At 42.3% G+C, this 24,162-nt stretch overlaps 3 protein-coding genes across 3 annotated transcripts in view; all 3 read right to left on the reverse strand.

Moving 5' to 3' along the window:
• The window catches only part of LOC311036047 (guanine nucleotide-binding protein G(q) subunit alpha-like), a 24,735-nt gene extending 10,336 nt beyond the window's left edge, over positions 1-14,399 (reverse strand). Inside the window, exon 1 of the mRNA XM_084044571.1 lies at positions 13,509-14,399. Within this exon, the coding sequence (XP_083900697.1) occupies positions 13,509-13,644 (136 nt within the window). The 5' untranslated portion in view covers positions 13,645-14,399. The remainder of the gene's footprint in view (positions 1-13,508) is intronic.
• Positions 14,400-16,307: 1,908 nt separating this feature from the next.
• On the reverse strand, positions 16,308-19,989 carry LOC311035722 (uncharacterized protein). The gene is made up of 4 exons (XM_084044116.1): positions 19,732-19,989; positions 18,516-19,064; positions 18,198-18,358; positions 16,308-17,201 (listed from the first exon to the last, which is right to left on the reverse strand). Exons 1-4 carry the CDS (start codon positions 19,894-19,896, stop codon positions 16,778-16,780), a joined length of 1,299 nt encoding a protein of 432 aa, XP_083900242.1. The 5' UTR covers positions 19,897-19,989; the 3' UTR covers positions 16,308-16,777.
• A 1,423-nt stretch (positions 19,990-21,412) lies between these two features.
• Positions 21,413-23,600, reverse strand: tpgs1 (tubulin polyglutamylase complex subunit 1). Its single transcript, XM_084044971.1, has 2 exons — positions 23,270-23,600; positions 21,413-22,756 (listed from the first exon to the last, which is right to left on the reverse strand). Exons 1-2 carry the CDS (start codon positions 23,590-23,592, stop codon positions 22,102-22,104), a joined length of 978 nt encoding a protein of 325 aa, XP_083901097.1. The 5' UTR covers positions 23,593-23,600; the 3' UTR covers positions 21,413-22,101.
• Between the last annotated feature and the right edge of the window lie 562 nt (positions 23,601-24,162).

A 24,162-nucleotide genomic window follows, 5' to 3' on the forward strand; every position in this document is an offset into this window, starting at 1 on the left:
GACAATATTTAAGAAAAGAGGCTTTTCTTTCACTCTTTCCAAAAATCTGTCTGCCCATAGTGTTAATTTAGAACATCTACGTAGACCCGCTACAACATCTTTTACTACAAATGTCACATTTGGACAACTGAACCAAGATGCACCTACTGAATTAAGTCTGATCTTTAAACGCTACACGTGGCCCGTTTTATTTTTTGTGAAGGATGGTAGTGGCTGTGTAAATGCACCGCAGTGAGCATTATGCTTCATAAAAAAAATTAAAAATAAAACAACCTGCAATTGTCTTGCAGACAATAGCAACAGTAAATTGGAGTATTATTTGTGCCGAGGAGCTGCTGTGTCGGTCGGCGGCAGCGGCCTGACGGTGACTGCAGGCTGCCTCTGCGAAGAGAGATGGACCGCTCGCTCCCAACTAAAATGTCTGATTTATTTCTCGTGACCCTGTCACAAGATCCACTCTTTTCTCCCTCTCCCTTACTGTCGCCCCCCACCCCCACAATACAGCACACTACCAGCCTCTGTCTTGCTTTCCTCCTCCTGCCTTCCATCTACCCCCTCCCCACAACCACTACCCCCCCCCCCCCCCCCCATCCTGATTCACGAGCCTAACCCACAATCACTAAAACCAATGATACCAATGCCATTAGCGATTCTGCTTACTGGTCCGATTATTTATCGATTCCCTTAGTGATTCCGGATACATTTTCCGTGGAGAAAGTTGGCCTACACAGGTTTTCAACTATTTTAACTCTGAGCTTGACCACAATGTAGAAACGGTATTAAAAAAACCTGCATGCATGTCTAAAAACGTTTGTGAACATCTCTAAATAAATGACAGTGCTTATCTTTACATGCTGGCATTGATTAAAGGAATTTATAAACTCAACGTAGATTCTTGAGAGTTCATGATTCTAATTCTATAACCATTCCGGTTCTCGAACCCCATCCCTAGTAGTCACAGAAACCCTTCCCTCCACCCCGCTCGTCTCCTCACACTCTCCTCCATCCCCAACACCCCCTCCAACCCCCCGCAACACTATTCTTATCCACCTATCTGTCAAGAATTTTGGATATTCATAACTATAATAATCATTCTTTTTCTAGTGATGACCTACAAAAAGGAGGTCAATCTTTTAATAGCTTGCACACCATTTGGGCCCTGATAACGCTTTCCTCTCGGGCTAACAGCGAGAGACAGATGGAGAAAGAAAAGAAGAGAGAAAAAGAATGGAGAGGTAGAGACAGAGAAAACAACTGAAACGTGAAGACAGAGAGTCAGAGATGACTGAGAGGAGAGCGCCAGAGATGACAGAGAGAAAAGAAGACAGAGATAAAGAATAGACAGCGGGCTCAGATGCCTTCAAAGCAACAGTGCTGGGTAACACCGCCCACATGCTAACATTGGGTACTATATCGACCCAAACCGAGAAAAAACTACGGAATGGGCTGAAGAAAAGCCAGTGTAATCATGTAAAACACATAAGTAAAATAAAAAAGTAGTATATTGTGTATATATATATATATATATATATATATATATACACACTGTACATACACACACACAGTTTATTTAAATACATTCTAAGACCACTGTTGTTCTCCATATATGCATTTAAGCTTTGTGATGACTCAAATGCTGCATTCCATTGTTATACAGATACCATTATCTATTGCTCATCCCCCAAAGTAGTACAAGCCCTTGAATTCCTGCAGCCTGCTTTTCATTTTGCTTATTAACATTTAACTCACCTTAAGTTGGTGACAATGCAGACAAATCCAAACTATCCTCTTTTATAACTTCATCAAACTACGGGTGTCGTGCAAAAATAGCCGATCTACAAGCTCACAAGAAATTTGGCACAGTGGCTACTAGGTAACGATTCATTCAACCCACAACTTGATACTATTCACAATAGTTTCTCAAGATTCTTTTTTTTCCAAAATGAGTCCAGATAAATTATGATCATTCTAATTATTTCTCAGAGAAAATACAGATTTCTGTTTATCCCATCTTTTCTGTATCAAATTAAAGAATGGGTCAGGTTATGATCAATGTATTCTGTCGTCGACGGGGTCGCACATTAACACATATACTGCCAATCCCGAGATATCTCGGGACATTAAATCCACCTGTTACCTGCGTATCCCGAGATATCTCGGGATCGTCTTTTTATGTGGTTTAATAACGAAAAAAAATGTTTTTGGTACCATCCTTGATTTTTTTTTTTTCCCATGACGCTTCCGATCCATCCTATGAGAAAATTTCCGACAACCGTTTCCGGTTCGTTTTTTATCTTGAAAAAACAGTTTTTCCCTGGTTTTGGCTAAAGATCATGGTTTTCACACGGTTTAAAAAACGAATGGTAAGCTCCGGTTGTATTTTCTTCTCTTTGATCGACGAACGGTTATCCTCTTTGTGTTTAAAAACGATCTGATAGCCGATCGGAGGCTAAGCTATTCTAAGATGGCCGGTGGGGAAACGTCACAGCCACGTCACAGCCAAACGGATATGACGTTTGCAGCCTCTTTCAGCGGCTGATGCCGCAGAAGAAGAAGGGGGAAAAAAAGTGTAAACATTATGAGGGCTCGTACATCCGTCGTTGCTGTTTATAAACACCATCCGATCGCGGATTTTAATGGATATAATTTTTTTGTGAACGGTTCAAAAGGCTATAAAACTCAAAAACGCTGGCAGTGGGTGAGTACCTTATGAATAAACTCTGGCAGGGAATGTGTTAAAAAGAGTGAGGTTGTAGATGACCTGCTATTTTCAAGTCAGGTTCATCAACATGTATGTAAAGTTCATTTCTGTAGTCTATTTGGTGACACCAGCGGTAGTTCTCTGGTCATTACAGCGATCCGTTATAACCGCCATTCCCACCAGCCAGTTCGAAATGAAACCGGAGGGACCGTCCCAAAACAAACACAGCATGGTTTGAGCTGTGGGGCTCTGTCCTGGCACTTCTTGCGGAGTGATGCGAACATTCCACTTCCACCAGATCAGAAACATATAAGTTCTAACAGTAGCATTGTATTCACAGTCATAAACTGTATACACAGTGCACTGCTGCGTTCAGAACTTTACTGCTGAAGTCCAATTTATACTCTGCAGTAAGACATGCATACACGTGCGTACATGCAGTGAACAAGAGAACTCAAAAGTGAAAACATAAAGAGCATCGGAATAAAAAAATGTATTCACCCATTTCACACATTGACTGCAAAGGATGCAATATTGCATCATCTCAAATCCAACGCTTCACTGCCAAAGATACATAAAGCAATATACATATACAATAAAAAAAAGATTGCTGGATCGTCAAAAAGACTCAAAATAAATTGATAATTAAATAATTAATACCTGGCAATGAATGTGTTAAATCGTCACACATTTGAACACATTTTTAATTGTCTCGCGATGCATCAGTAGAGGTTTAGTGAGGTGGGCAAGTCTGCTTTCAGCCAGATTTTAACCAAGATTGATGCCATTACATGGACCCTCATTCATGTAGGCAGAGCCACTGGGATGCCTCCAAGATGACAGGTAAAATTCTTCACCTGTACGCTCTATTGCCCGGCAAGCTTTCACAAGCCTTTATGGAACATGTCAGCTCATGTCACTAGTGTGGCAGATATGGTTAGACCCAGATTGCCATATTAGCATGTGTGCATGCGTATACATTATATAGACAGACATTCTATATATATATGCATGGCACACAAGCATGCATCAGGCTGGCCAGATTGTTACAGTATCATGCCATGTTGCACCCATAGACTGTATAAAAAGAATGGACAGCGTTACGCCCCTAGACTCTACAGACCGTAAATGAAGCAGATTGTTCAGCAATTTCAAATCCGCCATCTTTCAATATCACATCATATCCTGCAGAATGACACCAGACCATTATTGGTTGGGTAGCTTGTCAATCAAGAGCGGGGGCAGGGAATGAATGCTATTGGTTGTGTAGCTTGTCAATCAAATCATCCCGCCCCTCCTAGAGCATAACCTACGTTATCGTCAATTTCAAAATAAATGGGACCATAGTTTACCAAAACGCATATCATGATGATTGAAAGGAGTCTGTAAACTAGCGACTGGAAGCATATAGTATTTATGACCATTTTTATTAAGGTAAGAAAATCTAGTCTAAAGTTTGTCAAAAACCCATCAGCTTGCGTTAACATAAATTCTTTCTGACACCAGCAGGGGTAAAACAGCGAAACTACAGGCCATTCATATGAACTGTCTCTTGCGTATTGGCCTCAATGTAAAACTTTCAGGCTGGGCCCTTGGTTGCACCACATCAGGGCTCAGGGTCACACGGCCAGTACTTCCGGGGGAAACTCGGCTGTGCATGGAGGCTTAGCTCTGCCCTCTGGAATTGTTACAAAGCAATTTGTTGTTCTGAAATCCATATCTGTATCTTTTACAGCACTACAATGGGGATACCTGCTCACGATATGACTTCACATCAATATCACAATTATTTCAAACTTTTGCCTCGATCATGATTAATGAGAGATTATTTTACAAAAACAATAGTGAAAATAGCAGATCTACAAGCTCAGTCACAACGAGCACATCAGCTATTTTTGCTATTTTTGTACAACCAAGTAAAATGCAGGGTTAAAGGGGTTAATCAGACTAATCGATTTAGTCAATTATAGAAAATCTATTAGAATTTTGTTTGGTTGATTGATTCATTCATATAAGAAAAAATAAACTTGCTTCTCAACTATTGGTTCTAAATACCAGTTTGATATATTTCCGGTTAAATGCCCAGCCCTATCTGACTATGTACAAATGGTAAGGGTCCATTGGAGCTCCTGGGACTATCACTGAGCTCTCCAGGAGCAGCAACTTTACTCCTCCAAGCGTAGCTGGAGCTTACAACTAGTCCTGGGCCGGGAACACTGAGGATTTTACTGTGTGGAAGTTTTCTTAACAATTGTGTTTTTTTTGTTCATCTTTTCTGTCTTGACACATTACTAGTTTCATCTCCGTTACGCTTGCCTCCCTGTGCAAGGCTGCTTTTGTGGAGGCAGGGAAATCCTGAGGTGGGTATTTGCATCATTGTTAAACTGCATGCAAATGCAAACGGTCCATTGGGATAAACTGTGCCGGCTTATCTCTGGGTTTATGACCGGCCCTTTCACCGCTCAGCCTTATTGGAACAGTTCAGCCAACATAAGGAAAATCAAATCTCAGCCCAGTGAACAAAATGTATATGAATAGCACTGGACCCAATGGAAAATTGCCCTTTTTTTTAGGTGGCTGACTTCTATCAGAGTACTCTCATCGGGCAGTAACGGGTCTAATATACAGTTCAGGCCTTTACCAAAACCTACGGGGGTAAAAGATACACAAAGCGACGAGTTTGAGCCAAGACAGCCTAGAGCTACACAACACATACACACCAGCTGTCTACCCAACTGTGGACACACAAAGATCCTATGGTCTACCTCTAGGCATGGATGTTACCTCCACAGCAATGGCCCACTTCCTCCCTCGCTCCCGCACACACACAGAGTGAGAGTTAAGAGTAAGAGGAGACTTCAGACACACGCATACAGACACGTGCACATAAACACACAGGAGAGACTCTCTCTCAGTTCTATTTCGGCTCGTCAAGCTAGTGTTGCTTGCCTTCTGTATCTGGGCAAAACGCACTGCTATGCGCTGGATGTCTCTCTGCATGTGTTGAGAGCACTGCTCAATGTGCGTAGGTGTGAGAGAGCTGGAAATTACATATACACTCTATACTGTATGCATGGCATGCGCCTCCCCTCTCTCTCTCTCTCTCTCTCTCTCTCTCTCTCTCTCTCTCACACACACACCTTAATTTGACCACCTTAGCATGGCTTTGTCTGTTCGTCACTGAGTATGCGCTGAGTGCTGCTCTGTTTGAGTGGGTGTGGGTGAGCAGCAAATCAAATACTGGCCTTACAACAGGGCTGGAGCCAGCAGCGCAGTATCTTTATTCTTTAGTCTATGCTATGCTGATACCAACTAAGCAACAGCAGCTTGAAGGACAGTATGGTCTTGTTTGCTTGTGGTGGCACTTTTCCTTATAATGCAATGTTTGAGATTTGCTCTTCAGCATCACATTTTATTTTCATACACACTTGGCCTGAAAAATACCATCCCGATTAATCTCTGGCGACTACGTTTATTTACTTATCCGTATCCCCCATTCCCTGCTCTTTTTAATCTCTTTACATGGCTCATATGCGCATTGTGGCTGGACTGCGTCCAGAATATGTAGAATTTAGATCACAATGTGAGCCCCGCTACTTCCATATGTGGTTCTGAAGATATACGCTCACAATGTGTCTGTACAGCAATGTGTCTGTGCAGCAATCATTTTTGTGCATCTGCCCATCGCACTTAATGCTTCTTGGTGATTGGATGATGTAAAATAAAAAAAAGACAAAATAATAGACTAACAGATGATAAAAACAAGCATGACCAGTGACCACACCTAACAAGCATGAACAAGAACAGAAGGGGTTGGAAATGTTTGGGGGGAGTGGGACATCCCTATTCTGGGTAAGCAAGTCATATAGGCGAACATTCTGCAAAATAGCCAAAGATTCTGTGAAAATAGCACATCTACAAGCCCAGAGCTTGCACAAATGATACAGGGTTTAAGTTTAAGAACATAAGTGTGGACTTTTGTCAGGCACTCAGAATTGGTAGGAGAAAACAGGAACAAGCTACCCAAGTAGAGAGAATGGCGAGTATAATGTTGGTGAAACAGAAAGTCTATGGCGGCAACATAGCATAATAGAAAGCGTCTATGCCCCCAGTCCTGTCTGGGGACCAGGGTAACGGCAGTATGTGGGACAGTCACCATGTAGCCTCATTCACCCCCATTTCTCCAGAGAGCCACAAATGACCCCATTTAGGGATGTGAGAAAGAGAGTATGTGTGTGTGTTCTTGTTCATAGGCAGACATGTGTGTAATATGATCAACTGTGTAAAAGACACTTACGTATAATGTGTGTGAATTCACTGTAACCTGGAAGAGAAGTAGGCTCGCTGTATGAGCCACTACTTCAGCTCCAAAAGTGAGGCTGGATAGATACACCCCATGTTCTATAAATGTGTGTGCATGCGACTGTTCGTGTGTGTGTGTGTGTGTGTGTGTGTGTGTGTGTGTGTGTGTGTGTGTGTGTGTGTGTGTGTGTGTGTGTGTGTGTGTGTGTGTGTGTGTGTGTGTGTGTGTGTGTGTGTGTGTGTGTGTGTGTGTGTGTGTGTGTGTGTGTGTGTGTGTGTGTATGTGTGTGTGTGTGTGTGTGTGTGTGTGTGTGTGTGTTCAGTTTACTTCTGTTTCAAGACTGATGACATGAAAGCCAGCACTCTACAAAACTCAATTAGAATGAATGATCATCTAAAGAAATTGACTCCGATTTTTAAACCCTACTGTATCAAAATGTACCATAGCCTCACAGACCAATAACTAGCCCCTGGTTGCATACAGTGCATGCTGCCATACTAAGACACTTTAATCTGGTAATGTAGGCTAAAAATACTAGTTTTCACAGGAGTAGTAGTGCTATAGAGATGGAGATTTAATAACCGTTTTGCCCATGTTAAACATTTCTGACAGAAAGAATCAGAATTGTTCCATTGAAGCACGTTCTCAAGGAACAGTGCTACTGACAATAACTGACGGGATGGCATCACATTTGTTTGTGTATTTTAGGATAGTGTCATTACAGCAACGTATTCCGGGGATGGGATATGATTATGAACAAGAGTTCATATGACATGACAGAGGCAACCAGATCTCATAAACTTTCTATTGTAGGGAGTTTCAACAACTAAAACGCCAAAAAGAAGACAAACGTGACCGCCACGTATACAGAATATCAACAAATCGTTCCAACTGTCTTTTGTGCAACACTCGCTCCATTTACCAGCATCAGGTCTGACAATTACAAAATGATTTTGGTAATGACTATCTCTGGCACTCTGATATTAACTGACATTAAGAATATGCACATGCACACACAGACACGTGCACACCACAGAACAAACCACTAAGCAGCAGCTAAGAGGTCCACATTGCCTTATATGATCAAAAGAAGAAGACTTGGCAGAAGAGGGAAGGTCAGCAATAAGCACCTCAGTTTAACCCCGACAGTCTTCCTGGTTCAAACGTAATTCCACCAAAAGGTTTCTGGACCAGGTAACAAGGGTTGGCGCAACACAAACATCAGCTCCATCCATTTACAAAAGATGATCAGCAACCACTCCAATCAGTTATGATTTGGCCATTGACAAAACCTTTAATGCAAAACCTTTAATGCTTATGCATTAAAACACAGCCTGTTTTGAGACAAGAAGAACAAAGCTAAATCACAGCCCACAAGCACCGCTGCCTGAAGAAAGATGTGCAAGCAAGCAGCCAATAACAACATTTAAGCTACTGGATACTTGGATATCTTTTTCGCCCCTCAAATAAGCCCCGGTTCTCTAATACTCTCTGAAATCCACTAATTCCTCAAATGAGCAATGCCATGCTACGTCTTGAAGGGATGTTTTAGTGATCGCTTTTTGACTGGACACTCCACTGCTCAAGACACATTTTTAATGAAAAGGCATGTGCCAATTGGTACATCAAATTGAGCTACAAGTATTCCTCAGTCAGCATTTTGGGAAACCCTAGAGTGTCTGCCCTTGCCTCTCACTTTACTGACCATCCGTTCGCTCCAGCAGTTCATTTACCCAATGCAGCAAAGGCCACAGCTCCCGGGCCTTCTATGTTTTGACCAAGTAGAGGCAAACCAGTGGTCATGGTGCAGAAGGCTGTCTGTATGGCCTGATATGGCCCTCAGAATCAGCCAGCAGCCAGACCATGGGCACCGCTGCAGCCCTGGCATGGTTGGCCTAATCGTTTCTGGCTACACGTGCAAAGCTTCTGTAAAACTTGTAACAGTAAAAGTTTTGCTGTAGAATATAAAACCGTAATTACCATAACTTTAAATTCACTGGAGACTCATGCCTCTGCCTAACATTAACTCATTAAGACCTGAGGCCGATTCTACAAATGCCTTCTAAAAATCAGTAGTTCTAACAATTTCAAGATTTTTCAAAAATGTTCAAAAATAGCAGATGTACAAGCTTGCAGTGTGGCACAAGTGACACGCTGTGAGCTTGTAGATCTGCTATTTTTGAACAAAATCTAAAATGACACGGATTCTTTCCCGGTTTTAATGGGTTAAATAGCTATGGAGCATTAAAGGGCCTAAATAATTTCTGCAAGCTCCCACTTTTGTTGAAGCGTGGCCTGAAAGTGAAAACCCCCTGGCAGGAACAGTAGGAGGACATTTAGGAGAATGTACTAGTGGCGGTAAGAGAAATATTTTGGTCACCAAGCTGAGCTACATTATGTTACAGTTTGTATTTGCAGTATTACCAGTGCTTAGTTAGTAGTAGTTGCATTAATCAATCCATAACAAATCCCTCATCTAGCATAATGCAGCGGGTCATAGCATCAGATGACTGGGTTATGATTGATTTAAAAAAAAAAATGAGTGACAGGCATTTGTAACAACCATAGCTGTTAACTGTACAGGCACTAGGAGGTCCTGACAACTGAACTGTAAGGATTAGTTAATATATACAACAAACATGACATATTTAACCGATTTAGTTTTCTGGTTGAAATTATGTCATTTTTGCAGAACGACACAGCCATGCGGCAAATTCTAAATTAGCCTTAAAGGACGACTTCACCACTTTTCAACATATCTTCATATAATAGGTCCTCACTAATGCTCATGATAAAATGATACCATTTTTTTCTACTTGGTCTGTGTCTCATAGGAGGGCTGTGGACAGTCCAGAAAACCGTCTACCAGTGACATCATCGTTAGGCAGGATTTCTTTTTCCAAAAAGATTACAATTTTTTAATTCAGATTTTTATTAAGGCAAGAACAATGGGATCTATAATTGCATTGCAACTTTCCAGGAATACAAAGCCTGCAGTTTCTATTAGCTTGGATTCCCCATCGATGATGTGACTGGTAGACGGGTTTCTGAACTGTCTACAGCCCTCCTCTGAGACACAGACTGATTAGATTTTTTTAATCATTTTATCATGAGCATTAGTGAGGACCTATTATATGAAGATATGTTGAAAAGTGGTGAAGTCATCCTTTAAGCTTTCAGTGTGAGTAATAAAGGTTTATTCACAACGAAAATAAAGATGCAGCTTCTGGGAGTCGGACCATAGTCTATCACTGAGGTCTCCAGGAGCAGCTACTGTACTTCGCCAAGCATAGCTGAAGCTTACAACTAGTCCAGGGCCCGGGAACAAAGTTGTTTTTGTCCACCCCAACAGTAGCTTTTGGTTTCACAAATTCACCAGACATTCTGACTTTTGAATTAGATGACTGGATTTGTACAACAGTAAAGTATTTCCAAACCTGCCAAAGTGGCTGGCAGAGGAGACATTTGCCATAACACTCGCAGCACAAATTTGCCTCCATTTGGCTGATGGCTGGTGTTAATTTCCCAACCTTCCACCCCTTCCCTCTACATGCACTTTGGTTTGGCTGAGGTGTCGCTAGCAACAGAACTGAAATGATGTTCCTCTTCAATAACCATGGTGGTTGTACTGTGAGAAAAGATAGTGTGGAAGCAAGTACATCTCTCCTTTGTACATAGTATACATAGCAACAGATCAACTCCCATTCCTTCCACAGAGGCATCTATGTCCTTAAATACAACTGAAACGTTCTCACCCATCTCCTCTACAATACACTTGAGGACCACATTGGCTGCACTGCATGCTAGCGAGGTATAGATAGTGATTCCAACTCAAAATCTTTGTTTCCCCTGTCCAGTACAATACATTTAAATTGCCTTGCTCAAAGAACGGTTGTTTCCCCCCCCCCAAATATAGGTTAGCTTAAGTCATACTGCAGCCGATGTGTCATTGTTTATTAAAAACTTTCACAACCAAATTTCATAAATAAACTTAAGACCACATTTCCTTCTTTCTCCAGTCATCAAAACACCTTGATAATTGAGTCAACATGTCTAAACCTCACTGCACCATTAAAATCCCTCTTCAGATAAATTTGTCTTGTATAATAATATAGCAATCTATTGCTTATTTGCTATACTATTATTATATAATTTCACTGCTGCTAAAGTTTTTACTTCTTTTATTATATCTTGTTTTTATATATTGTTAGCAGAACTTAGCACAGTCAGACTGCAGAGCATGTCACACCAACATTTCACTACACATACTTGTATGAGTTAGTGACAAATTTTGAAAAAACTTTTTGAATTGAATCTTGAACCAATCTCAGTGCAAATAAACGGCACCGTTTTCATTTTTTCATTACCTATGCTTACTACCAAGTTTCAAGTCTCAATGATTTCCCTCACACCGTTTTAACATGAATAGCAGTAAATTGGGGGTGAGTAAGGCCAAATATAAACATAAAACCAATCTAAAAAAGCAAGTCATTTATGGAAAATGGTCTATGTTATGTACGATATGTGAATCAAGTTGTAAGTAGACAATAACTTGTAGTGAAACAGGTATGGTCCATTAATTTAATTTCCATTTCCAGTATAATACACTTGAAGGACAGTGGTTGATGTACATAACGAGCCACAGAAGGGATTGTCCTCGTCCACCAGCGACGTGAGAGACAGGCAGTTGGGGGGGCTTTAAGAGTAACACTGTGGGATAATAGGAGTCAGTGATATCTGAATGTCTGAGCAGCTGCTGTGTTTAACCAAGCCTATTAGGACCTGGACTAATCCTGCCTTACACGTCCTTATCCAGGCTTCCACTGACAGCCTTAACTCACTTAGGATAGCCCATTTACAGCATGACTGATCGCAGCTTTGTCTCTCTTTCACACACACACACACACACACACACACGCAGTTTTCTATAGGCTTCTCCTGAGTTTACTCTACTGTCAAAATCAAATAAGTACGTCAAGTTCCCACTCCTATAATCACAGGAGTTTCTTTGACCCAAATGACAGCAAATTAAAATGTAAAATCAATAGGCTAAAACACAGCATCTTGAGAGCCCCTGTCAGCCTTGGGCCCAAATAATCGTGTCACCTTAATCAGCACTTGTGCCCATTGTACTGTCTTGCTAAGCTATCAAGATTTTGAAGGATATCAGTATTCATTACCTGAAATCACAAAATATCATTAATTGTTCCTTTCAACTAGACTGGACATTCACCAATATCTGTCATTCATGCTTGAAAGGGAAAGACTAATAAGTAGTTAGGTGGAAACCAATGAATTAAAGATGATTTAAAAGATCAGAATAACAAAAGATAGCAAATCATACATCTACAGTATAGCACTGGTGTGGCCTACTTCTCTGAGCCGAGGTAGTCAGCAGGGAAATGAAAGGAGTAGAAGCCACACATGTCAAATAACCTGGGCTGTTTTTGGTGGGCAAGAAATTGGAGCAAACGTTTTGAAACCAAGGAGGCAACCTAGATAATTCTAATTGTCCTCAAAAGAGATAACTACCTTCCCGATTACAATTACACTTAGCTACAGGTTCAGAAAGACAGTGGGGCCACATCATGATTAAAAGGGAAGATGGGTCACATCATGTGCATCCAATTAAAAGTTAGCCGCCAGCAAGCTACATGCCTACATGAGAATTGTCTAAGGAAAGGGATGCAAATACATTTGAGTTAATGCAAATGAATTGTATCCCATTGAAATGTTAATCAATGTCTTATAAGCCTGCATTGGGGTGGGGTGGAGTGTGTGTGTGTGTGTGTGTGTGTGTGTGTGTGTGTGTGTGTGTGTGTGTGTGTGTGTGTGTGTGTGTGGGGGGGGGGGGGGGGTTACTCCTAGTATTCTGGATCATTGTTATGGCATAGCTAGTGTACACACACACAAGACCAGAGCATAAAGTGCAGAGAGAGAGAGAGCTTCATCCAGTTCTGCAAATGTTATGCAACCTGGAGAAAGCAACCAACAGTGTAAGCACACAACCTAGAATCCGTGCTCTTCTTGCCTCTCTTCTCCATTAACGTTGTCGCTTTCTATCATCACTAACATCCACCAGGTTAAGACAATAAACCACCAGGGTATTTTGAGAGTTGGGCAACTGGTTAGCTGGCCAATATTGTCAAAACTAGCCAGATGTGTTAGCTGGTTAGCATGCTGTAGCTGGCAAACGATGACAGTGGTAACTTGTGTCAAGTGAGCGGTTCTCCGCACATCAACATGCAAAGCATAGGCTAACCTTAATACGTATCTGTAGCCCTGGATTCGTGGAGCCAACTTGGCTTTACGTGTAAAGACATGAACACCTCAAACATCATGCCATTCACAAACTAAGCTTACCAGTTAGCCAACGTTAACTAGTAGCATATTTGCTAGCTTGGCCAAGAAGGCCTGAGAATGGTTGGTTTTCAGTAATGACGACGTCAAGACGGCAGAAAAGGCATGCATGACATAATTCTCTACATCATCCGAGTTACTCACCAAGTAGAAGTAATTTCAGCTCTCTCCTCGAGTCTCGCTTGTCTCGGCGGAGCTGCTTGTCAATTTCTGCATTGATTCGTTTGGACTCCTTCGCCTCTTCGCTCAGGCAGCAAGCCATCATGGACTCCAGAGTCATCCCTGTATCTCTGCTGTGGACGGGACCCGACACGCCGTCTGTCCGCCGAGAGATATCTATCCCGAGATCCCTAGCCCTCGCTTCGGATTCAGGGCGGTGGAGGAGGAGGTGGTGGTGTCGCTACGGGGCTGGATGGATGGATGGATCGTGGGACTGGGGGGAGGGGAGCCTCCTGCCTGGGGCCTCGCTGTGAAGTTGTGTCCCCCAGCCGAGAACAACTGCGACTTCAAGCCGTCTGTTCTCGGCAAATCACGGGAGATTCAGACAGGAGGGAGGGACGGGCCTCTCCCAAGACGCTCTGTGTCCGCCCGTTTCTCAGATGGAGCTAATGTTGAATTATCGCAGATGCCACGGAGGAGCCACCGCTGCGGTAGCTGCTCTGTTCTCCTCCTGTTCGGGTCTGTCCCTTCAGTCCGATCCTGTGATCAGTCAGAAAAGAAAAGCGTTTCAAACTGCAGTGTCGCGACATCCAAAGCAGGAGAACCAGTTGGATTTCTGTGTGCGGGGTCTTCAACGTTAGCTAGCCAAAAACAACACAAGTCCTAGTTTAAGAAGCTTGTGGTTCTATATATAAAAACAACGAAATAGTACATATGAATTCAGCGTTGAGGCGTTTTTGCACCGCGAGAAGATACACGCGCCGTGGTCTCTGTCCGCTTGGTTAACTACATTAACGTTATGTTGATGAAGTTAGTGTAGGAGGAATGGAAGCAGCCTGTTAGCTCTCTCTCAACAACGCCTTCGCAAAAAGTGTCTCAGCCCACAATCACATTATGGCAAGTTAGCTACTGAACGTGTAGCACTTCCGGTTGTAGCCTTCAAAATAAAGTGCAAATCAGGACACAGGGTTGCATGAGTATCTCACACGCACGCACACAGTGGTGGAAAAAGTACTCAATTTGTTTACTTTAGTAAAAGTATCAATACTGCAATGTGGAAATACTCTGTGACAAGTAAAAGTCCTGTATTAAAAATGTACTTGAGTAAAAGTCAAGTAAGCCAAGTGCTTTTATGAGCGATCCAGTTTAGAGGACCTTGTATTGTGAATTGTACTTCCATGTACTTTTACCATGTCTTTCTAAATAAAGTATTCAACGGTTGAATTGATTGATTGATTGATTGGTTGAATTTCAACCAATCAATCAATCAATCAATCAATCAATCAAAAGTATTGGTTTCAAAATGTACTTAAAGTAGGCTACCAAAAGTAGAAAGTACTCATTATGCAGAATGTACCAAGTTCTCGAATGTATAAAATGTATTAAAATCTTTTGAAAATAGCAGATCTACAAGCTCCCAATGCATCGCATCGCGAGTCAAGACACATTGTGAGCTTGTAGATCGGCTATTTTCAAATGGCCTAAATGTATACAGGGCTGAAGTAGGTAATGTATGTTTTGTAATAATAATCAAAATCTTCGTACCTAGTAACTAAAGTTTTCAAATAATTGTAGTGGAGTAAATGTACAATTTTCGGATCTGAGATGTATAGTGGAGTAGAAGTAAAGGTATTACATTCGAAGTACTCCAGTAAAGTAAAAAAAAAAAACCTCAAAATTGTACATGTACTTCGTTACTTTACACCACTGCCACACACACGTTTTAATTTTGAAAACATTATTGACCCACTTCCGCTCTTTATGTAGCCAAGTGCGGTTCATCTGACGCAGCTCAGCCCGCAGTGATTGAAGCAGAAATCCCATTCTGTACAATGTTGAATGCTTTAAATATTTTAGCCCCGAAATTATTACCGTGCGGAAAAATATATATATAGTAGAGTAGTGATCTTCTTATGACTATTTATTGATAGATAGATAGATCAAGATCAAATTATTCGTCGGTGGCACGTTGTTGTGCATAATGTAAGTGGCTATAGTGCGATGCCAAGGCGGGTGGTAGTGAGCAACTGACTGGCAAGGGGTTTGCATGAAATCTGACAAAGCTATTTGAATGAACGAGTTATGTTATGTCCTCGGGGTGGGCTTCCAGGGAACTCAAGTTGGATAACCAACATTGTATGGATGGGCGGCGCCGATGTTCTGAAATTTGGCATCCTAGCTACGACGCACGTAATCCCCTGCCCTGAGTTGAAGAATGTAAATAATTGTTTTAAATCCAATGCTGATTGCACAATGTCCTTCCATCTTTTCAACGTGAACTAGCGTTACACCCACATTTGAGACGGCTTTTATTGTGTAGAGTACAAACACGATAGGGCCATCTTTGGACTAATAGTTCTATGCTATTATGTATAATCAGTTCTTATAATCAGAATACATTTCACTAAGTGAATTAATCCGATGCAGTACAATAAAAGCACAAATCCACCCTTACACAAGACAAATCATTAGTACACTCTGAACAGTGTTTGCCAGGTAGACCTACTGTAATGCTACCGACATCTCCTGGGCATGTGCTGTAATTGCATGTCATTTCCGCTGTCGCGTCAACTTGATCAAAAGCATAGAACATTCATTCAAGAAGTTCGTTGGAGCAGATGAGTAATCATCATGGCGTACTCTATGCGTGATTGCACGCGATGCAATTTATGTTTTGCCAAGAATTCAAGGCCCCCGTGAAAATAGCTTATAGGAACTCAGATTGCAGGTCACCCAGTACACCAATTCACCTGAAAAGAAAGGATCAGAAAACCAGCGACCTCAAACTTTTCGTTATACATTTATACCAAAAGGCACAATAACACATTAAATAAGAATGTACAAAAACTGCCTTGACAGAATATTACACTGAGTCATATAGATCAGCACAGCAGGCACCAGAAACAGTACAATAATTTAAAGTAACAATGTTAGTCCTTAAAAGTGCAGCCTACGTTTTCACACCTGACCTAGGCTGTATATGACTGTCAGATTGGACTTTTCTTTTTATTTACACATTAGAGTAACACTTTTATTTCACTCAGCTTATACTCCATCCTGCAAGGGAATAATTTTCCACAAACACCAGATCTACAAGCTGACAACCTGTTGTGAAGCGTTGTCCGCTTGTAGATCTGTTTTTACAATAGAGTAGAAATTTAAGAAGAGTTTCCTGAATGAGGCCCAGCCAGTGTGCCGGAATCTCATCTTTTTAGGTAATAACCTGAGTCCTGAATTACAGTCTGGTGTCTAATTCAGTCCTCCTGCTGAAAATATGCACAATAGAGCTGTCTGACTTCCTCTGCCTGGGTCTGATCGGGGCAGGGGGAGAGGTCCTGCTTGTGCGTGGGTTGTGGGTTCTCTGCCTGAGCTACCTCCTCTTGCCATTCAGCACGGAAGGCGTCCTCATGGGACTCACACACATTGTGCAGAATGCAGCAGGCTAGGACCATTGTGGGCACCACGTCCAGTCCACAGTCGTTCCTCTTGCTCAGGCACTGCCAGCGTGCCCTCAGCCTCAACAATGCCCCCTCTGCCACGTTTAGCACTCTGGTGACCCACTGGTTAAATTTCCTCTGTGGCTCTGCCAGTGCTTCTTTGTCGACCTTCCTCCCCTCAGGATAGGCTGTCATCAGCCAGCTCTGAAGGGGATAGCAAGTCTCCCCCAGAAGGACGTACCTGAACAGGCCAGACAACCATCAGTGAGCTCAGTGGATACGGCACAATAATTATGACCAGTAAGGTTTAATTAAACACTACTGTGCTAATACATTTTTGTATACTGTATACCAGGGGTCGGCAATAGGCGGCCCGCGGGCCGAAATTGGCCCCCCAGAAATAATATCTGGCCCGTGAGATAATTTTGAGAAAAAAAAAAATTTGAAAAATTTTTTTTTTTTTTTTTTTAGAAAAATATTTTTTGATTTTGAACCCACTTTTGAAATCATGCACTCATAAACACGATGCATTTTAAAGGATTTATAACATTTTATAGCTAGATTAGAGGAAAATGGAGAAGAAAAAAAAAATCACCAGAAAAATCGCCTGTGCTGATATTTAAACCGGAAAAAATGTTGATTTATATTGGTCAAACAGAACCGAATTAGACCCAAATTAGACCCGAATTAGACCGAGTTAGACCCGAATTAGACCCGAAAAATTTTGCGCCCGCGCGCACATGCACGCGCGCGCGCGCGGGGAGGCCCGGCCCGCGATGGAATGTCTGGGAGTGATATTGGCCCTAGGCTTATCTCAATTGCCTACCCCTGCTGTATACAATATACATGAAGGTTTGACACGTAACGTAGCCACAGGTGGTAAAGAGCGGGGTCCAAGCAGAAAAGGCCAATAGGACATGTGCCCAAGAAGAAACACCATGCCAATTATTCCAATTAAGTTTCATGAAAATCTGACCTTGCGTTCACAAGATATAGCATCTTTATCCAATATGGGCCATGCCCTAAAATTGTATTAACCTGTGGCAGGTGGCAGGAAACTGTTTTTATCACTTTCAGAAGGCTCTGTAAATATTAAAAGTCAATTTTGAAAAAACAACCTCATGTTAACTAGATCATACATTCAATTATCACTCACATTTTTCTAAATAGCAGAAAAAAATAAAAATAATTCCCACCTGGGCAATTGTTCTTTAAATGTAAAAACGCTTAACCATACCGGAGTGGTTTGCCATTGAAGAGACGGGGAGGGTCAGGGCTTAGTCCGCCCTCTGAGGCTGTTGCCCACAGTGTTGAGTTTTGCAGGATGTCTGCGGGCTCTGTACCACCAGGGAAACTGGCACACACATCCCAGAACTGCCCCAGTCCATTGACAGATACCTGAACCATCAGAGGGACAGAAAGATATAATCTGTCAAATGACATGACTGGATAAAGGCTAACAAACAAAGACTATGTCAAGACATGTGTTGAGGTACACTTTTGACCACCCCGGCGGCCGTGTGAATATGGTCATTAGGGGGGTGTCCTCTCTCACCTGAGACAGCACTGAGAGCCAGCCAGCAGGGTTAGCATAGTCAGACACATTGGCTGATGGTGTGATGATGGCTGTGTGCAGTGTGGCCACAGCAGCCACACAGTGAGGGAAACCCCAGCGGGAGAGGAAGAACTGGGCTGAATCTTCAAGCTCCTGTTCATTGGGGGGGCGTAAGTACACCGGGCTGAGAAGTGCCACGATGGCATGACATAAGTCTCTGACACACCTACACACAGTGGATTTACCCACACCAAACAGGCTGCTAATAGTGCGGTACTCAATGTTAGACGCCAGTCGCCACAGAGCGACGGCAACGCGTTTCTCCACAGGTAATGCCAGACGGAAGCTGGTGTCCTGTCGAGCGAGACGGGGCCTGAGTTTTTCACACAGATAGAAGAAAGTCTCCTTGCTCATACGGAACTTATCCAGCCAATCGGAAGGCTGGAACTCTGTCATCACCACCCGCTCCCACCAATCAGTGCTTTGAGTGTTGGTCCACGGCCGGGTGCGGATGCGGACATTGGAGTGAAGCCCTCCGGCTATCATCACCTTGGGACAAAAAAAAAAACACGAAGCTGTGATCTATCAACTTATACAGTAAAGTAGATGCATTAGTTCCTTACAGTTGTATAGAAGGCAATGTTGTTAGGCTCCTATGGATGAAGAAATGCAAATTAATGGGTATAAAAGATTGATCCATGGGTAAAACAAATAAAGTGATATTTTTGAGTTAAAAATGTTTTGTGAAAAAGTTAAAGCTACAAATTCTGATAGTAATCGTTGCTCTATAGCGTGTTTGTTATTTGTTCAGTAACAGGGGTCTCCCTGTCTCTCCAGCTCTTTAATAAACAGAAAAAAATTCAGGTGGGTTGCCAATTTCGTCCAATCTGTGTCTGCTCATTTCTTTATGTCATCATGTCCAATTTCACTTGTTTGTCCCATGGTTTATTTCCTGTATCCCTTATGAGTTATTTCTCCTGAATGGATAAAAGTGGTATCCTAATCTAAACTGTAAATCCTTTTTCTGTTTACTGTAGAGCTGGGAGACCCCTCTTTAGCAATGGTTACTATCAGTATATAGAGCTACTTAACATTAATTTAAACAAATAAATATCACGTAATTCACCTTTAATAAGAGAGAGAGAGAGAGAGAGAGAGAGAGAGAGAGAGAGAGAGAGAGAGAGAGAGAGAGAGCAAGAGCATTTGGCTCACTCACCATGAGCATCCTCCTCTGTCTCTGGAAGAAGTACTGTCTATGGCGGATGCGACGTTCTATCTCATTGCGTCTCTGAATGTTAGCATTGTTTACATCTCTTCTACGTTTCAGGAGCAGATAAGTCGTTAGGAACATTAGAGACCGAAGCCTGTCTTCTGTTTCCATTTCGTTTACCAAGTGGCAGCAATCTAAACATGTATTTATGGCCCAACGGTTACTAATAGCAAGCGCTTTGTTGACATGTTAACAGGTTTGCTGATGTTTGATTTCCGCTGTTCTTATTTGTCTGTTGGACTCACCCATAATCCCAAAGTGTGGTGCTGCCACCTAGGGGCTGGAATCACATCATAGACATGAAAGTATTACAAGATCTTTATTTTTATGCTCTATATACTAGGGAGCATATCCAGTAAACTACTAACAAACCAGCTCAGAGGCCTTGTGGATAGAGTATCCGCCCTGAGATTGGGAGGTCAGAGTTCAATTCCCTGGCCGCCTGGCTGGGTCATACCTCAGCATCAAGGGTTGGATTGGGGGTAACATTATATTTAATGCTGCAAACCGGAGCTCATTTGAATTTAATTTTAAACTAGAAAAAGTGCTCCTCGGAGCACAAGTCTCCGCCAGCAGACTTGTGTTGGGAATGTTGGGAATGTTCTAATTCTTATGTTCTAATTCTTACAAAAAATAGAACATGTTACTGTGTCATAGTAACATGACACAAGTGTCCTATCCGTCTGTATAACTGTCCTATCCGTCCTGTCTGTATAAGTGTCCTATCCGTCCTGTCTGTATAAGTGTCCTATCCGTCCTGTCTGTATAAGTGTCCTATCCGTCCTGTCTGTGTAAGTGTCCTATCCGTCCTGTCTGTGTAAGTGTCCTATCCAATTGTTACAGTATCCGCCATTTCTCAGCCATTTCGTGATTATTCCTGTCTTACCTCACTTTGAAAGAGGCACAGACTCTTTCAAAGTGACACATGTATTTATAGGCCGCTATACGTCACTAGCCAATCAGATCACACTATTTCACCGTATTGTCACGTGTCACGTGAGGCTTGACCAATGTTAGTCCCAGTTTCAGAAAGTGAAAACAAACTCTCCTGGCGGAGACAACAATCTGTATGTTAATTCAAATAGCTAGTACTTCTGAAGTGGTTGGAGGTGGTCTCTCTACTACTCTTACATTGACACATTTAGACCATGGTGCTGGGGCCACCTACTGGTTGTCAATTAGTAACCTACTACCTGAAGCTCATAGGCACACTGACCATATATGGCTATTCTCCACATCAAGTCACTCTTAACAAAAAAAAACAAAAAATAAAGTCAGGAAATACTGGAGGGTTAATAGTCATCATTTTTAAAGCAGTATGTGGGTTCACAGTGATAATTGGAATTAAACTCTTGTAGGCCTTATGTTTACGTCTTTGGAGGCTTGATTTATTATGGAAAAAAAACTCTCCAGAGTCTCATCTCTGACAGCTTTACAGCCCATTAAAAAGGATAGAAGGCTTTTATTTTATTTATTCATTTATTATCCCCCCACCACTTCTTTTCTGGCATCCAGCTGCTTTGTGTAAATTGGGGTTAGGTTCAATATATTTTCAACTTAGCCAATTAAAGGGCAATGCCACTCAGTCTATACATTTACATAATGTTTTTTTAATGACCCTGGACAATATATAGTGAACTACGCTCCCAAAGTTAGAGACAGCATTACAAACTCTGGCTTGTGCTGCCAATGTACAAACAGGAGCAACAGCATTAACAACAAATTACTCTGCAAACTCATACAATATTTGTCTGGACTTTTATATGTTACATATTACAAACATATTATATATCTTTATAATAATTATATGTTTAATCTTTTTTTAATAATAAACATATTAACCAATAAACATATTATATCATGTTTTCAGTTCCACACTAGCAAATGCATTTTCAGTTCATCTTCTTTAACGTATTCTTATGAATCTGTACATTAATGTCACATTTACGTATTGTTTCTCGCCAATGTTCTGTCTCATAACTGTGGCAGGCTGTGCTATTGTTCCCCTCTTTTTGAAATGATGAAAAGTTTCCCAAATTAAGCTTAACTTTATGGGAATTGGATGGATGCATCATTCCATTATATGCTTGTTTATTATTTTCATAAATACATTCAAAATAACTCCCTATGTGGAGTTGTGCGAGTGTGGGTATGGAGGTGGGGGAGTTGGGGGGGTACAGGGTATAGGGGGGAATTATGTTGGGGGGGCCTGGGCCAGTAAGGTGGGGGGGGGTCACTTAGGATGGGGCCAAACACTCGCAGGGCCCTTTTTACTAGTTAAACTATAAGTGATGAGAATACATAGTAAAATTAAGACTATGACACAACTCTAACTCTGGTGATAAAGAGCTCTGCCGCAGCATTCTCAAACTCTTTTGCATCCATATTAGCACCCGCCCCCCCTGTCTGGGCCTCAGCCATTGCCTGGGCCAGCTTGCAGGGAGATATTTTAGCACTGGCCTCCAGATAGCGGTTCGCCTTCAGGTTAGTCTCCAGACAGGAATTGGCTTTAGTGTTAGCGTTAGCACTGCGGTTCGTATCACAGCCCTGGGAGGTCTCCAGAGCTTCCTGGAGGGTCCCCAGTACAGCCATGCAAAGTGCCCGACCCGCAGGCTCCTCATCAGGGCAACACACCTCAGCATAAAGTCTCTGTGCCTGGCGTATATAGTCTGAGAACACAGCGCACGTGAGCACACCGTGACGGAAGACATCGTAGGGGACGGCTTCATGGTCTTGGCAGTGGAGGCGTCGGAGGAGAGGAGCAGAGGTAGACGCAGGGACCCCGCCTTCACTGCACAAGCACTGGAGTGTCTGGGAGTAGAGGCCACCTCTTACCCCACCACCTGTGGGGCTGTTAGTACTGGAGACATCGGGGCCATCAGGGCCCTCAGGAGCCACACTTAGCCGTCTCTGGGGACCAGTCTGAGCCAGGATGTCATAGGCCACACGCACATTATTGCTGAAGGCAGATCTTGAGATAATAAATGAGAAATAAAAGTACAATAAATCATAGGGGTGTCTATAGTAAGAAACAGCCTTTCACTGCTAACATTGCCCCTTTTGTCAGTTTTTAATCGTCAAAATGTTGGACTACAGTGCACTATACACAGCAAAATCTATCTATGTAAAATGTATAATTATGGGTCAATTTCTACAGTCTCAGAAATTAAATTGACACTCAGAATTCTGCAGAGTACAACAGACTAGATGCTTCAGGCTAGTTCATCATCATCACCACCATACAGTCACACATAGCCTATGGAGTATGCTTGCTTTAAAAAATATGTTGTCTGCAGCCACATGAGATTAAATAAGCCTATGGTTTTAATATCTATAAATCAGGATGTAGCCTATTGCGCTTTCATTTAAAATTACATGTCTGCACATATGGTGTTCAGCACATTATTTAAAGCTCAATGTAGGCTATATATCGTTGTACGACGAAATGTAAATCAGTCTACGATACGTCCACATTTGAACAGACCTTTGCGAGTGATGCGCCAGCCGCAGGTGCCACAGTGCCCTGTTGAGATACTGCTGCTCTCGTGCGCCGCCGTTCGGCTGATCTCCGTCACTGCACCCACCAACCGTCCCGTTCTCTGTCACAGAGGCGAGGTTGCAAAAGTGGTCGGCTAAAAACCCAATGGGGTCGTCCGATCTGGACTCCACCAGCTTCAGTAGCGCTCCGCGAAGCAGCTCCCCCACACCCATGTGCGAGAGAACGTCCCTCTCGGTTTCTGATTTGGTCGTCTTGACTTCAGACATCATCATCGCCGAAGTAACGCCGGACCTGCGCTTCTCCGCCATTGCTATGATTATGATGCTGCTGCTGCTGCTGCTGCTGGGAAGAAACGGCAACGGAAGTGGTTCATCATACCTCTGCTGAACCCGCCCCGGCCGTTCGGAAAATGTAGTCGTTTCCCAGACAGAGGTGGATGAAGTATACTCACATTTGTTTTACTTAAGTAAAAGTATCTGAGATCTACTGCAATGCAGAAATACTCTGTTACAAGGAAAAGGCTGGAAAATACAAAAGTATATTGGCATCAAAATGTACTTACCAAAAGTAAAAGTACTTAGAGATACTAGAAATAAAAGTACTGAAAACTGGAAATACTCCAGTAAAGTAAAAAAAATAGCTCAAAATTGTACTTAAGTATACTCGAGTACATGTAGTTACTTTACACCACTGGATTCTGTTGATCACGTTGGTCCATTGCCGTTTTAGGCTACTCCTCCCACACAAGTGTCGAATAAACGTATGACTCCGTATGTATCCAAATCGATACGATGATAAGATCTAAGAGGATGTAGAAAAAAGGATAACTTGATCCCTGCTTGTTGGCTGCTCGTTGGTTGCTAAGGACGCTGTCTGAC

This window comes from Gymnoscopelus microlampas (assembly GCF_963454915.1).
Source record: "Gymnoscopelus microlampas genome assembly, chromosome: 20".
Lineage (NCBI taxonomy): Eukaryota > Metazoa > Chordata > Actinopteri > Myctophiformes > Myctophidae > Gymnoscopelus > Gymnoscopelus microlampas.

Coding starts and splice junctions, on each gene's coding strand:
- LOC311035722 (XM_084044116.1), bottom strand. CDS start 19,896: ATGGAAACAGAAGACAGGCTTCGGTCTCTAATGTTCCTAACGACTTAT. Junction 19,065..19,731: donor GACAGAGGAGGATGCTCATG/GTGAGTGAGCCA, acceptor TTTTGTCCCAAG/GTGATGATAGCCGGAGGGCT. Junction 17,202..18,197: donor TTCAATGGCAAACCACTCCG/GTATGGTTAAGC, acceptor TGGCCTGTTCAG/GTACGTCCTTCTGGGGGAGA.
- tpgs1 (XM_084044971.1), bottom strand. CDS start 23,592: ATGGCGGAGAAGCGCAGGTCCGGCGTTACTTCGGCGATGATGATGTCT. Junction 22,757..23,269: donor CTGGCGCATCACTCGCAAAG/GTCTGTTCAAAT, acceptor TATTATCTCAAG/ATCTGCCTTCAGCAATAATG.